We start from the raw sequence: 13,902 nt of genomic DNA, 5'->3' as shown, positions 1-13,902 counted from the left end.
TCCCCACAATGGTTTGCGCCGTGATGAAACAGGATGCAAGCGTTAAGTCAAAAGATCTTTTATAATCATAATGGTCAGTTAAAACATTCCAAAATGGTCTTACAAAACCAAGATTTAAAAAATTAAAGATATTTAGAGGAAAAAAGTGGTGCTGGTAGATATACATTATTATTTTATTTTTTTTATACCTGAACATTACGTAGCTACTCTGCGCACCAATTAAATAGCTGATATAAAAGCAGACCAAAAGGCTCTTTTTTGTCTAACATTATTGTCCTTGGCCTGATTAAGTATAAATTTAAAAACACTGTAAAAGTAAAGCAAAAAAAAAAATGTTAAGATGCTAACCCTTCTGGGGTCATGTAGAAAACAACCTGAGTATGCTAGAAAATGTCCAAGTGATCACATAAAGAAGTCCTTTTTTCGGGATGATTTCTTTGCATCAGTACCGTCTCCACCTGCTATCTTGGTAATCACGGTTACCGCCCCTGTCGTCGTAATGCCTGTTGCCGCCCTGACGGTTGCCGCCCCCCCAGGCATTCTGGTGCTGGTGCTGGTAGTTGTTCCTGTGCTGCTGATGGTGGCCCGAGTCGTCCGGGTAGCGCTGGTTTCTCCTGCAGCTGTCGGTCTGGGATGGGTAGGGCCGGCTGGGGTTGCCGTCGTGCTGCCTAAAGTTGCCTCCGCCCCCTGCAGGCGGGTGCCTCTGCTTGGAAGAGAGGCCGTCCGGCTGCTGACACATCATGTTCATCTTAGAACGGAAAAATACATTTTATAGAAATTAGTTATTCAAAAAGATCCCCGATTCAGGTTTTCTGCAGGTTTCAACAAGTCACATTTAATACTTTTTAAAGACCATAGTGAACAAAGAAAAGGACTAGTTGATCCCCATACAGCTGTGCAGGTGTTTGTGGCATTTTAGCATATTTTCACTCGGACTTGTACCAAGTATCAATACTTTTTCATCATCGTTCAGTTCACTTTCACCACAATGTTTACAAACACTGCCCCTTATGACTTTGGTCCTGAACCGCCCTAATGTTATTAAAATGTTAAGACCTTTCATTGTCATATTTAAGACGTTTTATGAGATTCTGATAAACTTTAAAGACATTTTAAAAGGCCTTTATTTCAAATGATTGGATTTTCGACTTTTTAAGACGCCACAGATACCCTTGTTATAATATAAAATAGACTCTTTAAAGCAGGGGTGTCAAACTCAAATACAGAGTGGGCCAAAACTTAAAACTGAACAAAGCCGCGGGCCTAGGGTGAAAAAATTAACCTTTTAATAGGGACCCAAACAAGTTTTGCATTGAATATTGAACAAGCAAGGCTTATATACCTTTATAGTGACATGCAAAATCAGAATTTCTAATAATAATAATTAAAAAATATCAATGGCATATCAAATACAATTTAAATAAAAATGTAATGCCTCTTTTCTATTTGCAGCCTTCTGAGGTAAATATCAACATTAGCTTTTTTCAGGCTAATAAATTAGAAAATAAGATAATGAATAAACCAACCATTCAGGACTTTAAACTGCTCAGTTTGCAACACACTGATCTAATCTGATGTGCCCAAGCCAGATACCTGCCATCTTTTCTTGGATGCTAGTTCATTAATGTCGGGGCTCAGGCTTTGAGTTGAGGCATCTTTCATTATCGAACGAAGTTGTTCATCAGTCATTATATCTTGTAGGCCACCCGGACCACAGTCTTGGGGGCGTGCTTTAAAGGCACTGCGTTTATCGTCCTCCACGAGCTGTCGTCACGTCTGCTTTTCATCCATTTCAACAACGTGCCGGCCCGATCACAAAATATGTGCGACTTTAGCATGCACACACAAGTGAATGCAATGCATACTTGGTCAACAGTCATACAGGTCACACTGAGGATGACCATATAAAAAACTTTAACACTGTTACAAATATGCGCCACACTGTGAACCCACACCAAACAAGAATGACAAACACATTTCGGGAGAACATCCACACCGTAACACAACAGAACAAATACCCAGAACCCCTTGCAGCACTAACTCTTCCTCCCTCCCTCCGTGCGTCGGTTGAGGTGGGCGGGGTTGTGCGGCGGGGGTGTATATTGCAGCCCAGAAGAGTTAGGGCTGCATGGGATTCTGGGTATTTGTTTTGTTGTGTTTATGTTGTGTTACGGTGCGGATGTTCTCCCGAAATGTGTTAGTCATTCTTGTTTGGTGTGGGTTCACAGTGTGGCGCATATTTCTAACAGTGTTAAAGTTATTTATACGAGCACCGTCAGTGTAACCTGTATCGCTGTTGGCCAAGTATGCTTTGCATTCACGTGTGTGTGTGTGTGTGTGTGTGCTGAAGCCACACATATTATGTGACTGGGCCAGCATTCGCTGGACTGGGTGAAAAGCGGACGTGACGATTTTTGGGAGGGGCACCGAAATTTGAGTCTCCCGGGAGGGTTGCAAGTATGAGAATTAGCGGTGAATGCAGTGTTACCGCGGCACCGCCGCTGAATATAATCAGCGGGCCAGCTCTAGTGTTAATTTGATATCGCCTCAAGGGCCAAGTGAAACTACACGGCGGGCCAAATTTGGCCCGCGTGCCAAATTTGGCCCGCGTGCCAGAGTTTGACATCCATGCTTTAAAGGTTAATGTGTCTTTAGAGTTTGTCTTCATCACTTGCTTGCTCCACTTTTGAGAACAATTTAAATGGGACTTTCCAGGGTAAATAAGGGTTAAAAAAACAAAACAAAAAAAGGCGCTCATATGCTTGCCTTAATTGCATCTTTTAATTGCTTCAACCTAAAAATGTCTGTGGTTCCTATCATAAATGTACGTCTAGGCTGCAGCTGATGTAACTGCAGCAACAATGCTACTTTGCGGTAGCATTTTTACGTCATTTGAAAGAACTACAGCAAGAGCAAGGATGTCAACACCATTCCAAAGACAGACCACAATGGAAGCTAAACCAACAACATCCGAAGAGGATAAGAAAAAAGGTGAACACCTTTGTTTGGATTAAAAAATAGTCAGTCGTCAACCGAAAAGAAGGGCTGGTACTAACAAAACTTTAGTTGTTTTTTTTTATTGTCTTGTCTGTTTTGTATATAAAATATAAGCTTTATAAATAAAAATAAAACATAAGCAAAATCTGCCTTCTTTTTATATACATCCATCCATTTTCTACCACTTGTCTCTCCCGGTAGCTTTCTTAGTTACCGCTGCCTCAAAAACATTGGGGTGTATTTTGAAGCAAAACCTAACACCCGTCAGTCTCCTCACTCATCTTTGCACTGACGTATGCATTGACCTGATCACTGACTGTATAACAACCTGTGACTGTTTTCAGGTCTTTAACAGTGGTTAAGATAAAGGAGCAGGTGCAACCAAAATAAATTGTGTGATTAATCACAAGCAATAACTTGGTATATTTGACAGCCCTAAAAATGACCTATTACGAGATATACATTTTTGTCCATGTCGCACACTATTACTCCTAGCTAGACAAACTTTTGCAGTGTGGAAAAATATAAAACAGGCTTCACCACAAATCCTAAAATAAAGCATTGAGCTCTGTCAACTATGCGTCAGTCAGCTACAGAGGGGGGATAGGAGCTGTAGGTTTGATCATTTTGTTTTTCAGCAAATAGGCTAACCTAGCATTAAATTGATGTTAAAATGTGACTAATGTTAGCACTGGAGCTCACATAGTTATGGTAATGGTATTGTTTTTTACATTTTGTCTATGATGCACATTTTTTATGTGAAACAAACACTTTTTATGCATTCTACTTTGTAATATATGGCAAGTACGAGGTGGCTAACAATGAAGCTAATGAGAGTAATCTATTGCACCATTAAAAAGAGAAAACTATAAAAACATCCACACAAAGTGTCAACAATACTATATGTACCTGTCGTGACCTGAAAATTAACCAAGTACAGTATTAGCGATTTCGTTATTATTAGCAGTAACGCAGAAGAAGAGGAACTACTTTTAGCGGCGCCGTGATCACAGAGTTAACTAGCTTATGCAGCTATTGACATACTGAGCCGGTGAGCTGCTGCATCGCCTTTGAGTTGGTGAAAGGTAATTTTGGATTATAAATCACACCTCTCACCTGGATATTAAAAGGATGTGGCCATAAACCGATAAGTTGGTCAACTTTGACATCCGTTTTACTCCCGCAGATTGCAAAAAAGACCCGAAAAGACGCTCGTTTGCGACCATTTTTTTCCAATACCTGCTTGGGGATTATGATGAATTCTTCATCCAAAGGGGTAAATAGGGGTAATAAACATCACATTAATAGTCATCCCAGTGAAAGCAGACATTGTAAAGTAAGAGATTATTTATTATGTCTGTAGTTTGTGTTTAGCATTTAGAAATAGTGCTACTTGGTGGATCTGCTTATAAATCAGCTTCTAAAACCTGTAGCTTATCCTCCATATATTCAGGCTCAAAATTATAAGGTTCTGAATCATCATTTGTCCCAAAGTAGTCGTCGATGGCACTCATGTTGCAGTTGTTAATAATGAGGAAGGAAAACAGAAGGAAAGAAAACAGAAGGAAGGAAACAGCGCACGTTGTGATGAGTCTGTGAAATTAATATGCCGCTATGCTTAGAATGAGCAAACTATGTAAATATTATATATTATGAATGCGCCGCTTGCTACATTACTACAAACCCTGTTTCCATATGAGTTGGGAAATTGTGTTAAATGTAAATATAAACGGAATACAATGATTTGCAAATCCTTTTCAACCCATATTCAATTGAAGGCACTACAAAGACAAGATATTTGATGTTCAAACTCATAAACTATATGCTCTTTTTGCAAATAATAATTAACCTAAAATTTCATGGCTGCAACACGTGCCAAAGTAGTTGGGAAAGGGTATGTTCACCACTGTGTTACATGGCCTTTCCTTTTAACAATACTCAGTAAACGTTTGGGAACTGAGGAGACACATTTTTTAAGCTTCTCAGGTGGAATTATTTCCCAATCTTGCTTGATGTACAGCTTAAGTTGTTCAACAGTCCGGGGGTCTCAGTTGTGGTATTTTAAGCTTCATAATGCGCCACACATTTTCAAATGGGAGACAGGTCTGGACTACGGGCAGGCCAGTCTAGTACCCGCACTCTTTTACTATGAAGCCACGTTGATGTAACACGTGGCTTGGCATTGTCTTGCTGAAATAAGCAGGGGCGTCCATGGTAACGTTGCTTGAATGGCAACATATGTTGCTCCAAAACCTGTATGTACCTTTCAGCATTAATGGCGCTTTCACAGATGTGTAAGTTACCCATGTCTTGGGCACTAATACACCCCCATACCATCACAGATGCTGGCTTTTCAACTTTGCGCCTATAACAATCCGGATGGTTCTTTTCCTCTTTGGTCCGGAGGACACAACGTCCACAGTTTCCAAAAACAATTTGAAATGTGGACTCGTCAGACACACAGAACACTTTTCCACTTTGTATCAGTCCATCTTAGATGAGCTCAGGCCCAGCGAAGCCGACGGCGTATCTGAGTGTTGTTGATAAACGGTTTTCGCCTTGCATAGGAGAGTTTTAACTTGCACTTACAGATGTAGCGACCAACTGTAGTTACTGACAGTGGGTTTCTGAAGTGTTCCTGAGCCCATGTGGTGATATCCTTTACACACTGATGTCGCTTGTTGATGCAGTACAGCCTGAGGGATCGAATGTCACGGCTTAGCTGCTTACGTGCAGTGATTTCTCCAGATTCTCTGAACCCTTTGATGATATTACGGACCGTAGATGGTGAAATCCCTAAATTCCTTGCAATAGCTGGTTGAGAAAGGTTTTTCTTAAACTGTTCAACAATTTGCTCACGCATTTGTTGACAAAGTGGTGACCCTCGCCCCATCCGTGTTTGTGAATGACTGAGCATTTCATGGAATCTACTTTTATACCCAATCATGGCACCCACCTGTTCCCAATTTGCCTGTTCACCTGTGGGATGTTCCAAATAAGTGCTTGATGAGCATTCCTCAACTTTATCAGTATTTATTGCCACCTTTCCCAACTTCTTTGTCACGTGTTGCTGGCATCAAATTCTAAAGTTAATGATTATTTGCAAAACAAAAAATGTTTATCAGTTTGAACATCAAATATGTTGTCTTTGTAGCAGATTCAACTGAATATGGGTTGAAAATGATTTGCAAATCATTGTATTCCGTTTATATTTACATCTAACACAATTTCCCAACTCATATGGAAACGGGGTTTGTATATACTTACAGCATGTACAGAAAACGGTGGAGGTTTTTAGAGCTCTTTATAGGTGCACTAGATCGAATCACATTAGCTCCATTGTTAGCTGACTCTTGCTAACATTTACGAGTTAGAATGCATTAAAAAAAAAATAGTGTGCTTGTGTTGTGATATAAAGCATGTATTATGTTGGACAAGCGCAGCAGTTACAGTGTACATGTAAACACATGGATAAAGTGCGCAACACTTCTTTGAGCCACACACCATGTCAGACACAGCTCATTGGCAATAAAGCTATAGAGACAGGGCTTACTTAAAGCACTTTTAAACTGTCAATTCCAGCATCAAGGCTAGATTTTGGCTAAAACACTTCCATTACATTAGAATTGTTTAAAAATACTATATATGGGACAAAGGGGTTGTTACCATGGCATGCTTCAGCAGATTGTCAGGAGACGAAAAGGACCTTTGCATGGAGGCTGGACAGGTGAACTGGGGTGGCATCCTGGAAGAGCAAATACAGCCAAATACGTTTTACCTTGGACACACACAAAAGGTGGGACTGGGACCCTATAAAAAGATGGTCTCACCTCAAGCCGTGGGGATTTGGGGTGCTTGTCGGACTTGAATTTCCCGTACTATTGCTATGACTGCTACCTGAGAAGGGACAAAAATATATAGAATTGTATTAATAACTACGATCATCCTGTACTTCATATTCTATTGCAGATCCATACTTGTATCACTATTTCCTCAAATAGAGGCCACACTTGTTTTCATTGTCCACCTGAATAAACGCTGTACCACCAATTGTACACTAGGTAGCAGTAATGACTTTTATGATTCACCATGTATCACATTACTACACTCACCTGTAAAGTTAAAGCAGTGTTTCTTAACCGTAAGGGGCCCTGGCCCACTGTTGGGCCGCAAGCGCCCTCTGTTTTATCAGCTGTGGTACTCAGTTGTAATACACTTCTCCACCACTTGTTGCAGTATTGACAATATCAAACAAAAAAAGAAGTCGGGAGCTAAAGTCAGTTACTTAAGCGCAAAAATTATGACTAAAGTGGGGAAGCTATACTTTCATTAGCACTTCAATTTTTATTGAAAGATTTAAGAAACGCACACACACATACACTATATTGCCAAAAGTATTTGGCCACCTGCCTTGACTCACATATGAACTTGAAGTGTCATCCCATTACTAATTCCTAATTGGAAGGTCACATGAAGTTTGGAGCTCTGTAGCAACTGACTGTGCAGAAAGTCGGTGACCTCTTTGCACTATGCGCTTCAATATCCGTTGACCCCACTCTGTCAGTTTACGTGGCCTATTACTTCGTGGCTGAGTTACTGTTGTTCCCAAACTCTTCCATTTTCTTATAATAAAGCAGACAATTGACTTTGGAATATTTAGGAGCGAGGAAATTTCACGACTGGATTTGTTACACAGGTGGCATCCTATGACAGTTCCACGCTGGAAATCACTGAGCCCATTCTTTCACAAATGTTTGTAGAAAAGGTCTCCATGCCTAAGTGTTTGATTGTATACACCTGTGGCCGGGCCAAGTGATTAGGACACCTGATTCTGATCATTTGGATGGGTGGCCAAATACTTTTGGCAATATAGTGTATATACACACATATTATTGAAAGCAATTGAAATCAAGAGTAAGCGTACGACTTCAGAATTAATATTTGAATAGGCCCCGGGTTCCTCTGTAGTGGAAAAGTTGGGCCCCGAGGTCAGAAAGGTTATGAACCCTGAGTTGAAGTACAAGGTGGTTAATTACGGATCAGATGAAATGTCAAAATACTCTACAGGTAAAAATAAAAATGGAATAGTGTGTAAACACTATTGATTTTATTGCAATTCAAGTTCAAATGCAAAACTAATATGTTATATAAACTCACTGCATACAAAGTGAAATATGTCAAGCTTGTATTTGTTAAAATGTTGATGATCAATGTGTAAAGTTTTTGATAATCCACATTTTTGAGAAATTTTTTTATAGGCTGGAAACCGTAATTATTAAAAGTATATCAAAAGAAGGCTTGAAATATCTTGAGTTGCATGTTATCAGCCCATGTCATATATTAGTTTCACCTTGCAAATCTAATTGCTGGACTAAACAAACCTTTGCACAATATTTAAATTTTTTGAGTTTCTGTATGTGCACAATACATAGGCTCTCACATCTGCAGCATCGACACCGAAACAGCTTAATCTTCTTAGAAGACTAGGTCGCTGTGAACATTTGTTGAAGATAAAATCTGTTTTCAGAGAAGCTCAGATGACTATCAAAGAATGTTATAAGATATTAACATTTCTCCACAGTTACAACAAGCTGGCCATCAGGTGAAACTGGTTTGATTGTCACTTTTTGTGGAAAGCAAACAAAGTCCATTGTTTTCGACACATTCATTATTAACTGGCCTTCAAGAGCCTTAGTGCGGGCAAGATATCAGGCCTCAACAGTAGGGTCCAATTTATTAAGCAAGCCAACTAAGGCTTCAGTTTAAAATTGTTTTTGGAAGTGTCAATTCCTTTGTAAAAAGAGAGAAAAGAGCAAAGGTGAAAGGACACTACTCTGTGGGCAGACGGTACTTATGCTCTCCTGACAGATGGTTGTACCCCTTTACTTCTTAGAGGCAAACTATCAAGTTCACCACTTTGTTCATCAATATATCAACCAACACCCTATCCCTAGTTTTACATACTGTGGAAGTTATGGCAATTTTTTATTAGTTTTAGTACAACCTTGTATTTAAGCAAAATATGAATTACATTGTGATAAGACTTTCCGAGAGGGATGTATCCATAGCAACAATCCAGCGTTCGGTTAAATCGTGAGGGACTGTCAGCATATTGTTGTATGGTAGGCGCGTAATCAAACGAATTGCAAAAGTTTTCAATCGCATAATCGAGGTGTGTTTGTCCGTTTTTTCAAAAGCCAAACACGATCAGATTAAGGTGTTTTGTTGTAGCATGCTTATTTTGAACCAAATTTGAGAAATCAGATTTAATGCATGGAAATTTAATTACTGAAATTACTGCTTGGTAGGGCTGCACGATTAATCGACATCAAAGTGTTAATTAGGGCTATTACGTAACCCTAAGAGACTGAGGTTATTTTTGTTTTCTCTCTCCGCCGTCACCGGCATACGAGTGACAGGCATAATCGCCAATCAGAATTTCTGAGCCATGCGTTTGTTTGTCTCTCGCTTCAAACAGGGAGAAAGAGGTCTCACTCTTTGCATCGCTCTAAGCACCTAAGTGCGTTTATTTAACTGAACACAGTGACCCCTCTTTTCTGTCATTCACAATATTTGTCTTGCCGGTGGGTGGAGAGCAGGGCGCTAGCTTTACAAACACAGGAGGCACGTGCAGTCTCCATAGTCGCTGCAAAGTAACACAAAATAGAAAGATAAAAATATGACGACAAAAATGTCGGGCTTAAAATCAAATGTGCATTATTAGCCAATCAACATGGACGAACAAACGAGAATGCTGTGATCACGTGATGGCAATAAACAAAAAGACAACGTCCGAACTAGTTTTTTCAACTGGAAAAAAAAGGCACTCTTAGATTTTCAATATTTATTTCAGTTAAATTTTTGCTTACAGAAATGAGTCCCATTTTATTGTTTATTTAGGATAAAGTTATGTAGCTTCTGATTACAGTCCAATAGTAAACAATTATACAGTAGTGAGAAATAAAAGTGTATATCCTTTTAAATAGTTAGTTGCTTCATTACTAAAATAATCATATACTATGATTACATTATAAACAATATAGTCTTTATAGATTATTTATTCAGTTTAAGAGCAAACGTGACAAACGTACGGCCCGAGGGCTGGATCAGGCCCGCGAACAGGTTTTATCCGGCCCGCAGGATGAGTTTGTTAAGTATAAAAATCAACCTGAAATTTTTGAATGAAAGAAACAGCTGTTCTAAATGTGTCCACTGGATGTCGCAATAGTAATTCTTTGTATCTTTGTAGATCAGCGGTGTCAAAGTCAAGGCCCGCGGGCCGGAATGAATTATCTATGGCCCCCAGGATGATATATGATTAGTATTAGAACCGGCCCGCAGGCCACAGCCGCCTGCTGCTGTTTTGCACGCACCAATACTCTTTCAGTGTTGGCGCTAGGAATTTTCAAAATGGGGTCCCAGAGACCCCATCAAGTCATAAAAATGGGGTCCCACAGTAAAATTGTGGGGTGCCACTTTGTTGTAAGCGTTTTGAAAACAAATGATGAATGTACGCATTATCCTGTTATATTTCACAGTCTATATTGTGTTTTGGAAAAAGGTTGTCATAAACGTTACTTAAATCATAAGAAATACAAAAGAAAACTAATTTTTATGCATATGTAAATGTATTCAGTTATAAACATTCATTCACTTTCTTCTTTCCTTCATAGATCTAAATGTTAACACTGCCGGTAGTTTTTCAACATTTATATTGTAAAATTTTCAGAATGTGTTTGTTCTATTTTTGGCCAAAGTAAGACAAAGAAAACAATCTGAAGTGGTCTTTATTTTTTAGTTTTAATGCCATGATTTTAATAGTCCGCCCGCGTGTGCACAGAATTTCTTCCATGCGGCCCCTGAGCTAAAATGAGTTTGGCACCCCTGGTGTAGACAAAAGCCCTGCGTCTGTCGGCAGAAAGCCAAATATTTATGAAAGTAAATTATTGTAAATTGTTCTGTGGCACCTTAAAATAATATGTTTACAGTTTAAAAGTAACATGTATTCCTTCAGTCGTTATTTTTCGCAGTTTAATAATGCATTTTTATGAATAAAATTAGAAAATCGCAAATCGAATCACAATTTTGCAGAGAAAATTTGCGATTACAATTTTTCTCAAAATCGTGCAGCCCTACTGCTTAGGCTATGTCTACACTAAGTCGTTTAACCCCTTAAACGAATAATTATTTAGCCTAAGTCCCTTTTCAGCCACACTAAACCATTGTTTAAGGTCCCCCTCCTTGGACAAATTTTTACACGGGTAAGTGCGCCGTGTATTTCTTAGCTTTGTATGGACTCATTGATCGTTTACACACTGAGTTCGGAGAGGAAGTGACGCCAGAAAGACCGTGCCACACACAGGAAGTAACGTCAGAAAGAACGCGCCACAGCCAGCTTCATAATAAAGCGGTTTTGTAACTTGGAGCTAACCACTGGAAATATGGAGGCGAGTCATCCAGACATGCCCGTGTTTCTCCTTCTTCTACTACGTACAGGCGCTTGTGGAAATCACACATGAATACCTTAAGAGAAAGTTATTGCAGCTATTTGGGATACAACACTTCTCAGATGGCAAGGTAACTTTCCATTGTCCTGGTCAGCTGTGATTCTACTTCCTGAAAAACTTTGTCAATTTGTCGAAGGAGAGTCAACGAGAATGCGGGCTCCCGTGGATGTGATAAAAAAGGTAGCGTGTTCTTTGTATTACCTGGCCGTCGAGGGAAGACTACGGAAAACGGCGAATGCTTTTGGACTGGCAAAGCAGACTGTATCAGTTATTGTCCTCCATGTATGTCACGGACTCAACGTCTAGGTCCAGAGTTTATAAAGTCACCAAAAAATGAATGGACAATGAAGGTGAAGGCAAAAGAGTGAGGAGTGTCTTGACCATATATCTAGATCCCTAGATTGATTGATGTAAAATGTTCTTTATCATGTTGTTTACGTGTCTAATAAAGATTTAAATAATTTTTGATGGCTCAGGTGTGATTCACTACAATAGGGCCCCACAGCACACTGGATTCTAGTTAATTGAAATACCACAACACTGGATATTGTTCAGATAAGGTACATTTAAGAACTTGCACACAAAGCAACACTGGAGGTGACTATGACGTGCGCATTTTCCGCGCATGTGGTGGACGTAGGGCAGGGGTCGGCAACCCGCGGCTCTAGAGCCGCATGCGGCTCTTTAGCGCCGCCCTAGTGGCTCTCTGGAGCTTTTTCAAAAATGTATGAAAAATGGAAAAAGATGAGGGGAAAAAAATATATTTTTTGTTTTAATATGGTTTCTGTAGGAGGACAAACATGACACAAACCTCCCTAATTGTTATAAATCACACTGTTTATATTAAACATGCTTCACTGATTCGAGTATTTGGCGAGAGCCGTTTTGTCCTACTAATTTTGGCGGTCCTTAAACTCACCGTAATTTGTTTCCATGTATAACTTTCTCCGACTTTCTAGGACGTGTTTTATGCCACTTCTTTTTCTGTCTCATTTTGTCCACCAAACTTTTAAGGTTGTGCATGAAAGGTGAGTTTTGTTGATGTTATTGACTTGTGTGGAGTGCTAATCAGACATATTTGGTCACTGCATGACTGCAAGCTAACCGATGCTAACATGCTATTTAGGCTAGCTATATGTACATATTGCATCATTATGCCTCATTTGTAGCTATATTTGAGCTCATTTAGTTTCCTTTAAGTCCTCTTAATTCAATGTATATCTCATGACACGTACACTATCTGTATGTGACATGGCTTTTAATTTTTTGCGGCTCCAGACAGATTTGTTTTTGTATTTTTGGTCCAATATGGCTCTTTCAACATTTTGGGTTGCCGACCCCTGACGTAGGGGGTCTTAAACGGTGGCGTTGTGTGTGGACACGGATAAGGTTAAGTGGGATTTACCCTGGATAACCTTAAACGGGGCGTAAGGCTGCTAGTTGAACGCTAATGCATCCTGTACTGTCAGTGAGTGGAGAAGAGTTGCATACTGCCGTGGTCTGTCATTGTGATGCGTTGAAAGCACAGCTGAGAGAGAAAGTCCTGCTCCTTAATTAGCATCTTAATAAGTCGCACCTGCCTACTGTCCTAATACGTTCACACTGTTACCGAATTCAACAAACGTGTACAAGCAATTGGGAAAAAAAACAAGGTGATGTGTTTAATGGCCCAAAAGAGCAGCCTAAAGACGTCACATCTACAACACATTCTGTAGTTTGTAAGCCTTACCTGAGCGGAACTGCACATGTATGGTTCTTCCGAACAACGACGAGCCGTCAAGCAGCTGCATGCCGTAGGGCACCGACACTTCGTCTTTGTACACAGCGAAACCGAAAGTCTTCTGCTTGCCATCCGTGTCTTTAGGGATCTTTGTTCTGATCAGAGGTCCTGCCTGCTGAGAGAAGCTGGTTAAAGGCTGTACGCATGTATTATGCATGTATTATGCATGTATACCGCTCGTTAGCTTACACAAATACACATGTTGCCACTAAATGTTATCTGCATGATTGGAGAATAATTCTACTGTTACGTTTGATTGCGTTTATTTACGCTGTCCAGTGTTGCTAAGAGTTAGCACTTGCTACTGCCGTGCTATGCTAGCCCGAAAGACAACATTACCTGCAAGAACAGTTCGAATAAAAGCTCCTCTGTCACCCGTGCATCCAAGTTCCTGATAAAAAGCGTTCGATCAGCTTCCTCTTCGATCCCCATTTTTGTCTTTTTTTTTGTCACGTCCAGCAGATTTGTTTTCCACGGCGATGCTCGCACGAGCTTTACTCTGATAAAAAAAAAACCCTGGCTAGGCCCGTGACGTCATGGCTACGCGTCGTAATGCTTTCAATTCAGACGAAACAAGGGCGGGGTTTTTGTTGCTTTACGGCAGTGGCATCCGTTTTC

At 40.0% G+C, this 13,902-nt stretch overlaps 1 protein-coding gene across 3 annotated transcripts; it reads right to left on the bottom strand.

The window, feature by feature from the left end:
- Positions 1 to 45: 45 nt before the first annotated feature.
- LOC133658441 (RNA-binding protein 7-like) lies at positions 46 to 13,863 on the bottom strand. Of its 3 annotated transcripts, none has more exons than XM_062060495.1 (5): positions 13,624 to 13,863; positions 13,234 to 13,396; positions 6,828 to 6,894; positions 6,664 to 6,742; positions 46 to 730 (listed from the first exon to the last, which is right to left on the bottom strand). In XM_062060495.1, exons 1-5 carry the CDS (start codon positions 13,714 to 13,716, stop codon positions 443 to 445), a joined length of 690 nt encoding a protein of 229 aa, XP_061916479.1. In that variant the 5' UTR covers positions 13,717 to 13,863; the 3' UTR covers positions 46 to 442. The 3 variants fall into 3 exon arrangements, with proteins under 3 accessions (XP_061916479.1, XP_061916481.1, XP_061916478.1); XM_062060497.1 differs by having other exon boundaries at positions 46 to 727; XM_062060494.1 differs by having other exon boundaries at positions 46 to 748; positions 13,624 to 13,859.
- Between the last annotated feature and the right edge of the window lie 39 nt (positions 13,864 to 13,902).

The sequence above is a fragment of the Entelurus aequoreus genome, linkage group LG10 (assembly GCF_033978785.1).
Source record: "Entelurus aequoreus isolate RoL-2023_Sb linkage group LG10, RoL_Eaeq_v1.1, whole genome shotgun sequence".
Taxonomy (NCBI): Eukaryota; Metazoa; Chordata; class Actinopteri; order Syngnathiformes; family Syngnathidae; genus Entelurus; species Entelurus aequoreus.
Note: the sequence above shows the minus strand (reverse complement) of the source record. Positions and strands in the feature narration are given on the sequence as shown.

Excerpts from the sequence above, each read along its gene's own strand:
- LOC133658441 (XM_062060494.1), bottom strand. The coding sequence starts at position 13,716 with ATGGGGATCGAAGAGGAAGCTGATCGAACGCTTTTTATCAGGAACTTG. Across the intron at positions 13,397-13,623 it reads TATTCGAACTGTTCTTGCAG|GCAGGACCTCTGATCAGAAC; the intron begins GTAATGTTGTCT and ends TTCTCTCAGCAG. Across the intron at positions 749-6,663 it reads ATCTGCTGAAGCATGCCATG|ATGAACATGATGTGTCAGCA; the intron begins GTAACAACCCCT and ends TTCCGTTCTAAG.